Source organism: Myotis brandtii, unplaced genomic scaffold (genome assembly GCF_000412655.1).
Source record: "Myotis brandtii unplaced genomic scaffold, ASM41265v1 scaffold471, whole genome shotgun sequence".
Classification (NCBI taxonomy): Eukaryota; Metazoa; Chordata; class Mammalia; order Chiroptera; family Vespertilionidae; genus Myotis; species Myotis brandtii.
In genome coordinates this window covers 942090-956160 of record NW_005367989.1, presented here as the reverse complement: position 1 = coordinate 956160, position 14071 = coordinate 942090, and the positions used below count along the sequence as shown (strand labels likewise).

The window sequence follows — 14071 nt, the reverse complement described above, 5'->3', positions numbered from 1 at the left end:
TAGGACATTATTCAAGGAGCAATTAGCCCTCTATTTTCTATTTTTGGTACTACATTCACAAAATATCAAAAAATATAACATTCAAAGGGAGAAAATAAGATAATATTTATAGTGCATTGAATCCTTAATTTTAATAACACCATAAATCTAAAGCACTATTTGATAAACTGGTCCATGTTTCTATTTTTTTTTTCATTGATGAGTAATGATTTAATTTTGGAATTATAAAATCTTAGTTTTAAATCCTTCATTCTAGGTAACTGAGTTTTTCCAATATGCTAAACAATTGCCAGCCAGCTTGTTGTTATTTATTTTATTTTCATTATTTTAATTAAAATATTTCTCATCAGAATTGTATATTACTCTTTTTGTTTGTTTGTTTATTTTTAACCAGGAAGTCTGGAAAAAGGATTGCATCCTACTTTCATAAAAGTTCATGTTTCATACAATAATTGTTTTTGTTGTTGTCTAATGGCTATTGTTTTAACATCAGTTATTATGTTGCCTGTTAGTACAGTTATAGTATACTCACAGTATCACAGTGTTAAGGGCAAAAAGAGCCTTAACCCATTTGTTTGATTTGTTTGTTTTGTTTTTAATTATCATGTGCCCATTCTTGTGAATTCTTATTGCTGTCAATGTGCTTGTCTGTACCAGTTCCTTTGCGTTTAGCAATGTACATCTTCACTGGTCCTATGGGACTGAATAACAGATAGACTCTTAGGATTATAATTGTAAAATTATGAGTGAAAGTCTACTGGGTTTTTGAAGGTGTAAAGTCATGGACCTCAGATTTGTGATACTGGTTTTTGCCAGATGAGAATCCTTTTTCATTTACTTTCCATTCTTTGGCAAGATTTACAAATAGGCTAATAAAACTTGTGTTTACTAAATTCTGCTGTTTAAGCTATAGATAAGCTAACACCTGTACATCAGTTGTATTTTTAAGTTGTTTCCCATTGTATCACAGATATTTTGAGACTGGTGAATGAAAAAAGCCAAACTTTAATGAAAATGGTTATAATAAATATATTAAATTATGTTTTGTGTATAAACATTTAATTTTACTTTAATTCCCACTTTATAATCTACCTTAATACTAAAAGCAACTGAAGCTAGCTACCAAATGTAAATATATAGCCATTTGAAATAAGTTAAAAGTACGTAAAACAGTTGATGAGTAAGAACAAGGGTAGAAAATTTGGTTTCAGTTTTAACCATAAACATTCTAGCACATATGCTCTGAGAAGAGTTCTGTCAGTTGCAAAATTTACAGCTTCCGTAACATAAGAACCAGTCATTTAGGTACCTACTTATTTTTCCTGATATTGACACCGGAAAGAAGTTTTTTTGTGTAGTTTCACAGAGAAGATAGCAGCAGCAGCATGCTCCATATGTGAGGAATTTCATCACCATATAGTGATATTCATCACCATATAGTGATATACTAAAGGACAGTATATAAAAGGAATATTGGGAGCAGTGAGGAGAAAGGGACTCTGTGGAAATGCAGTATAAGTACAGGTGCATGGCTGTCTGGTGGTCTGGATTAATTAAGGGTTTTATAATATCTTAGTAGATTTACTGCATATCCCACACAAAGACCTCTGTAGGTATTGCTTTAAATTAAATATTTAAAAAATATTGAAGTACATTGTCCTAAAAAATATGTACCCTCTGAATTGAGCTTGGGAGTAGTTCAGTACAGCTAAGTAATTGTGGAGTCATGGATCTAATGTTAGGCAGACGCACTGGGCATTAATTGGGTTTGCCATGCATTTCTGAGGAGAAGCCCATTCTTAAGAGAACCCCTGTGACCAAGCCACAACATCACGTTGAGCATTGTAAGTCTAGGCCGTTTAGATGCCCTGATTTTTTAATGGAACAGGTTTTGTTATGAAAATGTAAGATGAAGATATTTTGAAACTATTATAATGAAAAGATAATTTTAGAGTGATTAATCCAAACCTGAAATATTTAGGAACTCTGGACATCTTTTCTTGAGTCAGTAGGTTAATCTTTGAGCAACCTTAACTTTTTTGGCTTTATAAGAAGAAGAATATATGCTATCTGCATTGGTGAATATTACGTTTTCCCCTTCATTGCTTTTTGTGCTTTCTGTTACTTGAATTATCTTCCATCAAATGGAGCTGGAGCACATTTAAAGGGACATGCTTTTACACTGCCTGACCTCTTATGCACTGCGACAGAGGTTTAGACCAGTGACCTTGCAGTGTTCTGAAGCCTAGTTTCTGATGGCTCTAATTTTGATGGTTTACGAATACGGATACTTAGCATTTTTCTCTAGAACATGTTGAGGCCTAAACATCTTTTCTAAACTTCTGTGCCTAGTGATTTCCCACTACCAGTCAAGGAATTTCCAACTTTAAAAAGTCCTTTAATGTTTCTATAACTTTTTTGTTTGCATATCCAAAATAAAAACAAAGACAAACAAACAGAAAACAAAACCAAAAAGAAAGTTACATTTACATTAACTTGCTTTGATGGAACTCTGGTTTTAAAACATCTCTTTATATCACCCAAAATGTTTGCTAGCATAAATTTGTTTTCTAATATTTTATAGCTTAATCATATATTTTAAAGCTTAAGCAGTATCAATCCCTCATAAGTACTTCCATTTTGTTCTATATACCCTTAAATTCATCTTTATCATCATTTGACTCTTATCCTTATTACCTATATCACCAAAACCATGATAATGTATTGATCTCCATATTTTTCATTTTTATATCTTTGGATGTAGAGGCAGGTAGAAATTGACATGGCATTCAGAATTATTATTGCAAATTAATCTTATTTTGCTAGCAGTGCCTGGATGTGAGGTCTGGATAAAAACTAACATTTTTCTTTATCGAAGAGATTTACATCTAGAGTGCTTTCTAATAATATATGCTGTGAACTTGCCCAGCACGACAGTTTCTTTAGCCTGTGGGTAACATCCAGTCCCCAAACAATGAAAACAAATAAACCCCGATTTTTTCCACAGGGTTTCCTGGCTGGTTATTCCGAGGCTTTGCACGTGACAACCTGTTCTCCCAAGTGAATGGAATACTCAGTGTCAATGTGGAAGCCTGGTCAGTTGGAAAGTTGCAGTAAAATATTTCCCTCCTGTGTGCAGCACTTCCCAAATTCCTAATGATGAAGAGCCACTGTGTTAGAAGAAACAGAAAAGTTTCCCTAAGATGGTTAATTTTGTGATTTGCTATTCAGGGTACTTTCTTATTCTGTATTTATACTCTAGGGAAGACATTTTTCAGTCATGAGGCCTCAAACCATATTTCTACATGCAATTTATTCCTCTCTAAACTATTATTGGTGGAAATCATTTTGCCCAATCAAATCATCTTAGACTTTTCTTCAGATACAGTTTCTTATTTAATACAGATAATAAATACTAGTACAGTCTGGTCTAGATTTGCAGAAGACCATGAATACCCTTCTTTTGTTATTCTAAGGCACAAAAGTGTGTGTGTGTGTGTGTGTGTGTGTGTGTGCGCGCGCACGCGCGTGTGCATCTATGTATGTATGCGTAGTTTTTGTTTTTGCTGTTGTTGTTATTGCTTGAAACTTTCAGGAACTTTCATTTACAACCACTTCTGGGTCCTGTAGCATCAGTTCACTGCAGAGCTAAAGAGTAAAGAGGTCATTGCACAACATGGTGTTTTGGGAGTGTTTCTGAAACCTAAAGCCTCATATACTTTCAAAAATCTAAGTTATATACCTTTCAAAATTAGGAAAAATTAAACTGATGACTAACGTCTACCATCTCAAATAGCTTTTTATTTCTCAATGTCTTTTAGCCTATTTAACGTAAAGTCACGAAATTTTCTTTTTTCCCAAAGCCCCATCATCCAGGTGACCCTAGTACATATTTAAACTTGTTATTTTTTAAGACCATCAATCTTGTTATTATTTAGATTATTTTGTTAGGAATATAAGAGACATATGAGGAAAGGAAAGAAATCTGAGGAAGTTAGGATATTTATAACTCATTAGAATATTAATTATTAAAATGCATTCCATAGCTAATATCTATACCAAATAATTTTTAAGGTATAATATAAGCTGGTTGCAAGGAAACATTTTCAGGGGTATTCATCAGACGAAAATATATAAAGGCATAAAATGGCCTACTTGTTTCCTGATTTGGAGAAATTCAGCCTGAAATATTTGGTTTATATACCACATGTATTTTGTTCTCCCACTTGAAAATATTAAATAAAGAAGAAATTACAAAATGCTTAATTTTAGATTAAGGATACAAGCTGATTAAATTAATTATTCAGATATTTTTGGTTAGTTGTTAATCTGTATACATTTCAGTGTATAGATTGCTTGACTATAAAAGTAGCCATATTTTTATTCCCTTAGACTTACATTGGTTTTGTGGAAATTAACAGGAAGATTTATGTTATTGTTTTTATATATGTTATTTCCTCATCATTTATCAATTGGAATTTTAAAAAAATATTCATTTATTCTGAACTCTTGAGCATCTGGCTTATACCAAGCCAATTAATAATTTCTATAAACAAAGTGACTTTAATATTTTTCTGAGCCCATTTCACAGCATACATATTTTACAAAGATTACTGATTTTACCTATATTAGTTATGATAGGTATTCAACTATAACACCATTATTTTATATTTTTAATCACAACTATGTAATTATACTATAAAATCTATTTCTAAAGTTCTTTGTAATTTACAAATCTAGCATGTCTCATTTAATCCTCGTAAAATATTTGAGAACTAGTGGCATTATCCCCATTTTACGGCATTATCCCCATTTTACAGAGGAGGATAAGGTTTATAGAAATGAAGGGCTATTATCAAGAGAATTCACCTAAAATGGCAGAGTTAGGATTAGAATCACAAGTGTTCAATTTCTAATACAATGCTCTTTGTTACATAATAGCTAGTTTTCATGTTTTATAAAAAACAAAACAATTATAAATAGCAGCTAAGATACACTAATGTTAATAGAGAAATTAAAATACAGTATAGTTCTCTGATTATTCAAAGTTTCAAATAAGTAAACTCTGGGGCAGAAAAAGCATATTTTCTTAATTTTTGCATCCCATTAAAATTGACAGAAAAGCTTATCAGTATTATTACTGGAAATATTTTTAATATATATTTTTAAATATATTATAAGTTATTATTTTCCAAGTTGAGGCCTTATCTTCCTTTTTTTAAATGACTGAGCTCAGAGCACAACCAGAAATATTGATTCTGAGTTCGATACAACTGTTTTGTAGAATTCTGTAATGATAGGGTTGGCATTCCAAAAGTTAATTCTCAACTTCACCAAAAAGGACTTATAATCAGAAAAGTACCACCTCAACCAAATATATTAATGAAATTCTCCTTTTAGAGATAAGCTACTTATAAAACACAAGATGGCATCACAGGCCCTAAAGCAAATACTTGATCTCTCCCTAGATGTAGTTCACTCTGCAGGTTCTGTTGAGCATAAATAATTTCTAAATACAAACATCTTTGACACCTCTTTAATTAAATTAATAATAGTTGATGCATTTACTTGAACCATCAAATTTATATACCGAAGAGACAGAGAGAATGTTATTGTTGGTTCTATGGTAGAAACAGAGCATATTGTGAACAAAGGGGAATTTTGAAAGTGAAATTTCTAACATGCATTTAGAGAACTGCCACTCTAATGAGTCCCTGAGGGCTGGAGATAATGTAACTTTTCCAAGGAATGACACTTGTTGTGTATGTGTCCTGGGCACAAATCAGAAATTGGGTTTTACATTACTTAGAATTATTGAAGCATTCTTGCTGAATACCAATGGTTGGAGATGCTTCTAGCCCTACCATCAAATTATGGGTGAACACTGATGTGGATTTTGAACGAACTCACCAAAGAGTATTTGAGGACCAATATTTTTAGTATACTAAGAACTTAGACTGACAGTAATTCATTTGTAATTTTGCATCACTACACATAGGCTTTCACATTTCACAGATTAATGATTAAATTTAACAAGTATGTTTTCCCATTTTATTTTATTGCCTAGAAAGTAAGTCCTATTAAATAATATTGTTTCTTATCCCTGGCAGCTAATTTAATTTAGGTGAAATTAGGCCTCTAGAACTTCGCTGCATAGCACATAATTGCTGTTTTATTCCAAAGTTAGCTCCACTATTATACATAACTTATGGATGGGAGTGGACACACCTTTTATAGACATAAAAGTATCTAAAATAGTCTTCTAAAGTAGGAGAAAAATATTTCAAAATGGTATTTTCATTATATTAATGAGAAGTTAAGATTTTACCACAGTTCTTAAACTTGGATTTTAATTACTGTCTATGAAAAGTATGTCCTTGTGAAATATTAAAATGAGCTAAAATGTATGTTTTTATCACATTATAACCAAAGCCGTATTTATTAACTCATGTGTGCTGACCATGGTACTCTGCATTTTAATTTGTCTCAAATTACAAACACATTCTTAGAATTGAGTTGGTTTTTGTGTATGCAGTGCATAAAACATTTAATACATATATTTTTGTCCAGAATTTTAATTTGTTTATGTACTATGCTATAATAAAGTAGATTAGTAGCTATTTAATTTTATTTAGTGTCAACACACATTCTTTTGTGGAGGATAAGCAAAAAAAAAAGAAAACCTTTTAAGAGATATAGGAAATCTCTGGGAAGGAAGATTCTTCTGATTTTTGGTCTGAGTTTTATACTTTTTTTAATGTCAACAATCTGTATTATATAGGAAGAACAATTTATTTATTTTTTGAGATGACAGGCAGCACAATTATGATATGTATTTGAAATTGTGGAGAGTTACTATGGGTCAATCTTGTAATCAGTTCGAGTTCCATCTTAATCACCATTCATTATAATGATGTTTTAAAAATATGCTGTGTATTTCACTGGAGATAAAGAAGAATTCCAGATTTTCTAATACTGCAAGGCTTTAGTGTAGATAAGTTTTCCTTTACTACCTGCACATTAGATGAACATTCTACTTGGTTCAATGTAACTGTCATGAAAATTGTTAAATAGCTATGTAATGTATGAAATTGGATTTATGGTTTTCTCCTTACAGATTTCATATACTCACACACAATCATACATTTATGTTACTTAGAATGTGTTTTTGTTCAATTGACTTTGATTGGTCTTATTGGAATCTGCTGTGCCTTGACATGAGATATCATAAGATATGAAATTTAAAATCATCAAGATGCAAGTTTATGCATTGTTACATACTCTAATCATTATGACTTGAGTATAGGGACAGCTAGTTCTCTTTACAGAAGGCTCACGTGTCATTTAACTCACTTTTATTTGTGCAGTGAAAGTTGTGTGCTAATATATTGTTTAACCTATTTTTCACAAGGGGTAGGATAAAAGTCTATTTTTAAAGAATTCACAAAAATAATGCTTAAAACTATAACACTTCATTAAACTTGGCTATTTATGATCTTGAACCATTTCAATAGACTCAGACATTTCCTGGATCTAAGTTAATATTAATAGTAAACTTATCCTTTTATAGTTATATTGAACATTAGAACCAAAATGCTTTTGTATTAATTCCTTGTACCGTGAATTTATCATTTGGTAGCCATGCCACTTGAAATCAATACCTTTCATCACATATTAGAAAAGTAATCCAGGAAAATGCTTTTTATTAATGATATGCTAGAGTCCAAATATTTTAGGAGAAAGTTTTATTTAGTGTTGCTTATTCCATTAATACGGAAGAGATATGACTTATAAAGGCAAGTTAGAGCAGTTAAAAAGTCAGTAATATCTTCAAGTTTAGTAATTACATGGCAAGAAGAAACAAATATAGTTTAAAACTACATATTTAAGTTTTAGAATTTATTTTAATGGGTGATAATGGAAATTAGTGATAAGAAAACTTTTAGAATTTGTTCAGAATGTGAAGGAAGTGTAATTGTATACTAAAATATAAAAATATTATTGTATGTTTTTAGTATATATTGACAATACTATCTATGCCTAAAATTGGGGGGGTATGGTTTTATTTTAAGCTGCAGGAAGTGTAATTGTATACTAAAATATAAAAATATTATGGTATGTTCTTAGTATATATTGGCAATACTATCTATGCCTAAAATTGGGGGGTATGGTTTTATTTTAAGCTGAAAAATCTGTAGCATCCATATTACCACTGCCAGGATAAGGTACGAATTATTGCTGGCTGCCAGGGAAATCACCTGGCAACTATGTCTGTCCCATCTAAAACCAATTAAATTAAACTCTCCATTCACAATCATTATCCTACAAAGCTTATAGATGATATAATAACTTTGCTTGAAAGCAATGTTTTCATAGTAAAGAGTGCTCAGTATCATTATCAAAATGTACCAGAAAAATCATCTTTTGGTTATTTACATATAAGCAAATATTCACAAGATATGTTAATCTAGAGATACTTAGGACAAATTGGGTTAAACACAGGGTTGAACCACTACATGAGAAGTTGGGCCATAAGTCAGAGAAAGATCCCAAAGTTTTAACATTGAAGTCATATTATTGAAGCATACAACAAACTTTGTTTTCTTGAAGTCTTTTAAATGAGGTGGATTTTCATCAGTTTTTGTTTAACCTCAAAGACTTCCCAAAGCAGCTTTCAAATTAGTAATTTCATCTAAGTTGTTTTATTTTTGTCCCAGTATTTCAAAACGAATTAGCACTTAAGAAGTCATCAGACCTTATTACACTGTATATGATATTTTAGTGAGAAAGCTTCATAAATTGCAGTAAGATTTTGAATGATGTTTGTAGTTAATTTTATCATTATAAATAATTTTTTCTTTCAAGGGAAAATAAAACTTTAGTATTGTGATACTGAAGACAGCAACTTTAAAAATAAGTATCTGACCTGTAAAACCAATAAAAATAAAGGAGAAAAAAACTTTCCTTTTACAAATTTTCTTATATTTCATTAACCGAAGTGGTCCAGTAGAAGATTAAAATTCTAAAATTATTGACATCAAGTTGTGTATATATTTTAAAGTGAATGATTTTGAGAGGGTTAGAGACCTCATGTGGAGTAAATTTTAACAGAATATAGTTTCTTCTAATACAATTTTTAATATTCAACCCTTTATAAAACAAATTACTTTTACCTATATGACATATTTGAAGAACATTTTTGTATTTATTGTAGTATGTATAACATTCTCCATCAACCTTTCTAAGATATTGTATAAAAAAGAAAGGGGAGCAGCCACTGAGAAACTGAAGTGTATGGATTTTTTATGCTTCCATATTTGATGTGTTTCCTATTACATTTCTTTTATAGTGCCTATATCTTCCAGGCCTGTCATCTACATTAAAAGTTTTTACTTAGGACCTTCAGAGATATCAGCCAAACGTTTCCCCAATAACCAGCTAAACATCTCGTTGTTAGATGGCATGCGTTCCTCACTCTGTTAACATTTTTCTCTTTCAAGATCCACAGGGAGAAACATTTTAAGTGACTTAGTCTCACGTATGAGATGTAAAAGGTCATTTTTCTCACATGGGTTACCCACTCTGTCCTTTCTTCCTATGCAATTACTGAAAGAACTGATGCTTTCCAGTACTTTTTCCTTTTTTTCTCTCAGATGTTTTCTTTAGCATTCTGTTTTTAAGCTGAAACAATAAAAATTAAAGGTTCATAAGTTCATGTTTACAAAGTAAGGATTGTAAAGGTCTTTTTTATGGCTTTCATAAAATTGAATAGTCTGTCATTTGTATGTACTCTTTTGCCAAAAGTTATTCTTGATATTGAATTACTCGACACCATGTCCAAAAGTATTTGTCTTGTTTTTAGCTGATGAGGGAAGAAGATAGAGGCCAGTGGATAATTTTGAAAGATATGATATAGTTCAGAAGAGTAGAAAGGGAGACACTAAGTTTTAATACTTATCTCAATTCAGTGAATAAAATTTCATCCAGAATCACTAGGTGGCAGGCTGTGCCTTGGTATGGAGGGGAAGTGGAGTGGATTAACCCAGTACCTTCCATACTTTTTGTGTGTGTTTCTAGCCTGATGATGACAGTAAAAGAAAGCTCTCCTGTAGTCTGAAGTGCTTTTGTAACACACATTCATTCCAAGGATTCAGGTCACAGCCTTTGCAATGAGGATTATCTTTCTGGGATACACACAGTCAAGATTATGATATTCATAACTTTCATAGATTGAAGAAGTTATACTTAAAATGGTTAAAGCATTCTCTACTCTAAAGCATTACACTTCCCCTTTTTTTTATTGTGCAGGTGACTTGGATTATTACTGGTTGGATCCTGCCACGTGGCATAGTCGGGAAACATCACCGATTAGTTCGGTAAGTTTTCTGAGAAGTGAGAGTTTGGAATTTAGGGGAAATGTGTGCTGTTTATTGTCCTTTGCTGATATGTGATAGATAGTAATCTTATTCTGCTCCATTATACATTTTATGAGAGCAAACATTGATTTCATTTAAGACAGAACAGTTTTGAATAAAAAAGTTATCACTGAATAATTATAAAAATTTTTAATAAAAAGGAATTATTAAATGATGACTGGAAATCAGATGTTATTTGGTTAAGTATATCAAAATTCACAATACAACTCAAAATACAGAATCAGTTTCTTTATATAAGCAGATATATTTTTAAATTTCAGTTAATTTTATTTCAGAACTATTTTTAAGGATGTACTTAGCTGCTGACTACTTTTAGAACTATTTAAGGTAATAAGTGTCCACTGCAAATGAAAATTGTCACAATCCAAGGATAGAGCCCACCAGAATCAAGAATTCCTCCTACAGTGTCTTTTAACTGAAGAAATCACATCATGTGACAACTAATAATTATTTGTCTACAGTAAAGAAAACAAATTTTCTTTAACTTTATTCATGTTTTAATAGCATCCTGTAACGTGGCAACCATCTAAAGAGGGAGACCGATTAATTGGACGTGTTGTTCTTAACAAGAGAACAACTATGCCCAAAGAATCAGGTGCATTACTGGGTCTGAAAGTAAGTATGCTGGTTTAAAATGTTTCTTAAAGGGTGAATTACAGTATGAACTGGATTCAACAAAGCATCTGACAATGATTTTTAAATATGTCCTCTCTTCTCCAAATAAAGTCCTTCTAGTGAATGTCTTGTTAACATAGTGATGTTTTATGGTAAATTTAGTATTTTATCTAGGTTAGTATTTTTAAAATACTTTGTTAATATGACAATATGTTAGAAAACTGCAATGGATTATAGGAAAACTAAAGAATATTTCTCTGAATATAAAGTTTAAGTACAATTTTTATAGCAAAAAGGTTTTAATGTGTGGCCCTAAGGTTAGATAATGCAGACTGCATAATTTTATTATACTTGACAAGCAACATAAAACATTAGTGATATGGTTTTGTAAGTGCAATAGAATTTGTGGTAATATCAAAAGAGTAAAATGTATCCTTTAAAATATTAATTGACTTTAACAGAGAAAATTAAAAATTAATAAATTACAAAATATTATATTTTATTGTAGGAAAAATATGTGCATACATTTTGTTTTATTATGTTTATGCATGTGTGTTAAATCTTGTGGTTTTATTTCCTTTAGAAAACAGAGAAACATTCAAAGCTGTGGCTTTAAAATTATTTACCAAGAGATTGTTTTATAGTTGTGTGATAGTTTGATTTCTTCCAAGCCATTGACTATTACAACAAAAAATTTTTAAGTTAATGTATTTAATAGTATCAGTTTTTATTATTACCCTTAATTTCTCTTGTTATGAAGAAATTGTCGTCACCTACCCTAATGGGCACATCCCTATGAATGATGGATCAATCTCAACCTTTGAGAATATCCCTCCAACTTCTAATTATACACAGGTAGTCCCTGCTTTGGAAGAAATTAAACTTAGAAACTTTCTGATATATTTATTTTTAGCTAAGTGGAAAAGCCAGGTGAGAGTGTTAAATATTCAGTAATAAAACTCTGGCTTTGAGAGTTCGATTGAATCACACACGTATTTCAGGTGAGGAGCTCATTCACATGTTCAGTAACAGAGATAAATTTGGGCTGTTATTCTTTGAATGTGGTAAATTGCTTCCCCAAAGTTGCCTGTTGTTGGTCTGAATTCCTGGTCTTTATGTCTTAGACCTACATTCCACTAAATGTATACAAAAGAGATCAAGATCAGAAATGCCAATGGGGCATTATCTGCATTTAGAAATATAATTCACATGGTGGGCATGAGTAGAGAGGATAAAGAAAAATGAACCCTAATGTAAACAGTGTCAAACCCTTCCTGTGTTTGATGGTAAGTAAGAAAGAACTGGCACTTGTCTTGTAGGGTTATTCACGATTCATGGCGCCTTTGTGTTGTTAGGTCAATATAAGTAATCAGTACATAAGCTTCCTTAGGATACATGGCCATCTTAAATATAATCTTAAATATAATGAGATGATGTTTTCTTTTTAAAACTATGCTTCCAGCTTCTTTAATCAGAAATGTATTTCACTTCATTAATGTCCCCACATTCAATTCTCAATACATCATAAGAGACTGATGTGATTAATTCCTCAAACTAAAATCTTATGTTTTAGTCTTGGGCACTTATAAATTTATAATTATCCAGGTTGTTGGAGGAAAAATGACTGACTTAGGACGCCTTGGTGCCTTCATCACCAAAGTAAAGAAGGGTAGCCTTGCAGATGTAGTTGGACATTTAAGAGCAGGTAAAGTTTCCTTTCACATTTGAACAGTGTGTACTCTATGCATGAGTTGGTGGTTTTCAAATTTGGGTAAGTCATAGATAAGTCAATGAAGTAAATAACTAATTTTAATGCATGAATAGATTTTTTTCCTGATATTGTCACTAGCAGTTTGGACAAAGCAAGTATAAAAATGTTTTTTATTAATGTAAAAATAAATAGATGCAAAATACCAAAAGATTACTAATTTTCATAGATGGCTTCATAATGTTGTGACAAACATATAAACAGATAGAGCCTTGTGAAAAAGTAATATCACTATTTATTTCTTTAGTTTGTATTTAAGCTATAGTAAATACTAGTTTTCCAGATTGGTCCCAAAACACTTATTCGCTATCAGTGTTTTTAATAAAATATAATCCCAATCACATTTCTTATATAAATTATATAATAAAATACTTTTTAATTTAAATGTGACATATATTGTACTCATGAGCAACTAATTTTATTTTGAGAGCAGAGTCCAGACAATTAAACTGTTTGTATATGTTTTGCATCTATTTGTAAAAATGAGAAAAGATAAGAAAAATACACAAAATATATAAGGTAAAAAATTCACTTTTTTCTTTTTTTTGAAGGCGATGAAGTTCTAGAATAGAATGGTAAACCCCTGCCAGGAGGTACAAATAAAGAAGAGAACATTTCTAGGCTATGTTTTTAGTTTTTATACCTTACGATTGTAATTGTTGAAACCTTGAGAAAAATATTCTATAACTTTTGAAGACTTTTTTTGTCAATTGATTACGAGGATAAAAGTTCAGCATCATTTAGATTTTTTATTCAATAGGAACGTACTATGAATGTGTTATTTAGAGAGAAAATTCAAATTGGGTTTATTTTATTTACTATACATACAGCTTTGAATATGTGCAGAGGCAGAGTACACTATTATTTCTTATCAGGGACTAGCTATCCTAATATATAAAAACCCAGGGTCTTTAACGACAGACCCACCGAAGGCTCAACTGAACACTGGAAGTCAGTCTGGCAGTCAGTGCTGGGTTGCTGTGGCAACCCAGCACTGACTGCCACAGGTGCGGGCACAGCAACCCAGCACTGTCTGTCAGGTGGGCTGCGGATCATGCCTGGAGAGAGGCAGGGTCTGATCCGCAGCCTCCGTGGCAGCTGTTGATCAGCCGTTGCCTCTCTTTTTCTCTCCGGGCTTCACCAGCATCTGTGCCTCTGTTTCTCTCCAGGCCTCTGCAGGGGCTGCTGATCAGGCCCAGAGATAGGCCCGGAGATGCTGACTGGCATAGAAACTGACCAATCAGAACCAAAT

At 31.7% G+C, this 14071-nt stretch overlaps 1 protein-coding gene across 29 annotated transcripts in view; it reads left to right on the top strand.

Moving 5' to 3' along the window:
- RIMS1 (regulating synaptic membrane exocytosis 1) overlaps nucleotides 1–14071 on the top strand; it is a 165082-nt gene that overhangs the window by 9847 nt on the left and 141164 nt on the right. For 28 of the 29 annotated variants that reach the window (XM_014547387.1, XM_014547376.1, XM_014547399.1 and 25 more), the window contains exons 2-4: nucleotides 10309–10376; nucleotides 10941–11051; nucleotides 12657–12756. In XM_014547387.1, coding sequence (XP_014402873.1) covers nucleotides 10309–10376; nucleotides 10941–11051; nucleotides 12657–12756 — 279 coding nt within the window. Of the gene's footprint in view, nucleotides 1–3007; nucleotides 3096–10308; nucleotides 10377–10940; nucleotides 11052–12656; nucleotides 12757–14071 lie in introns of all 29 variants that reach the window. The other variant, XM_014547375.1, reaches the window with a different exon arrangement.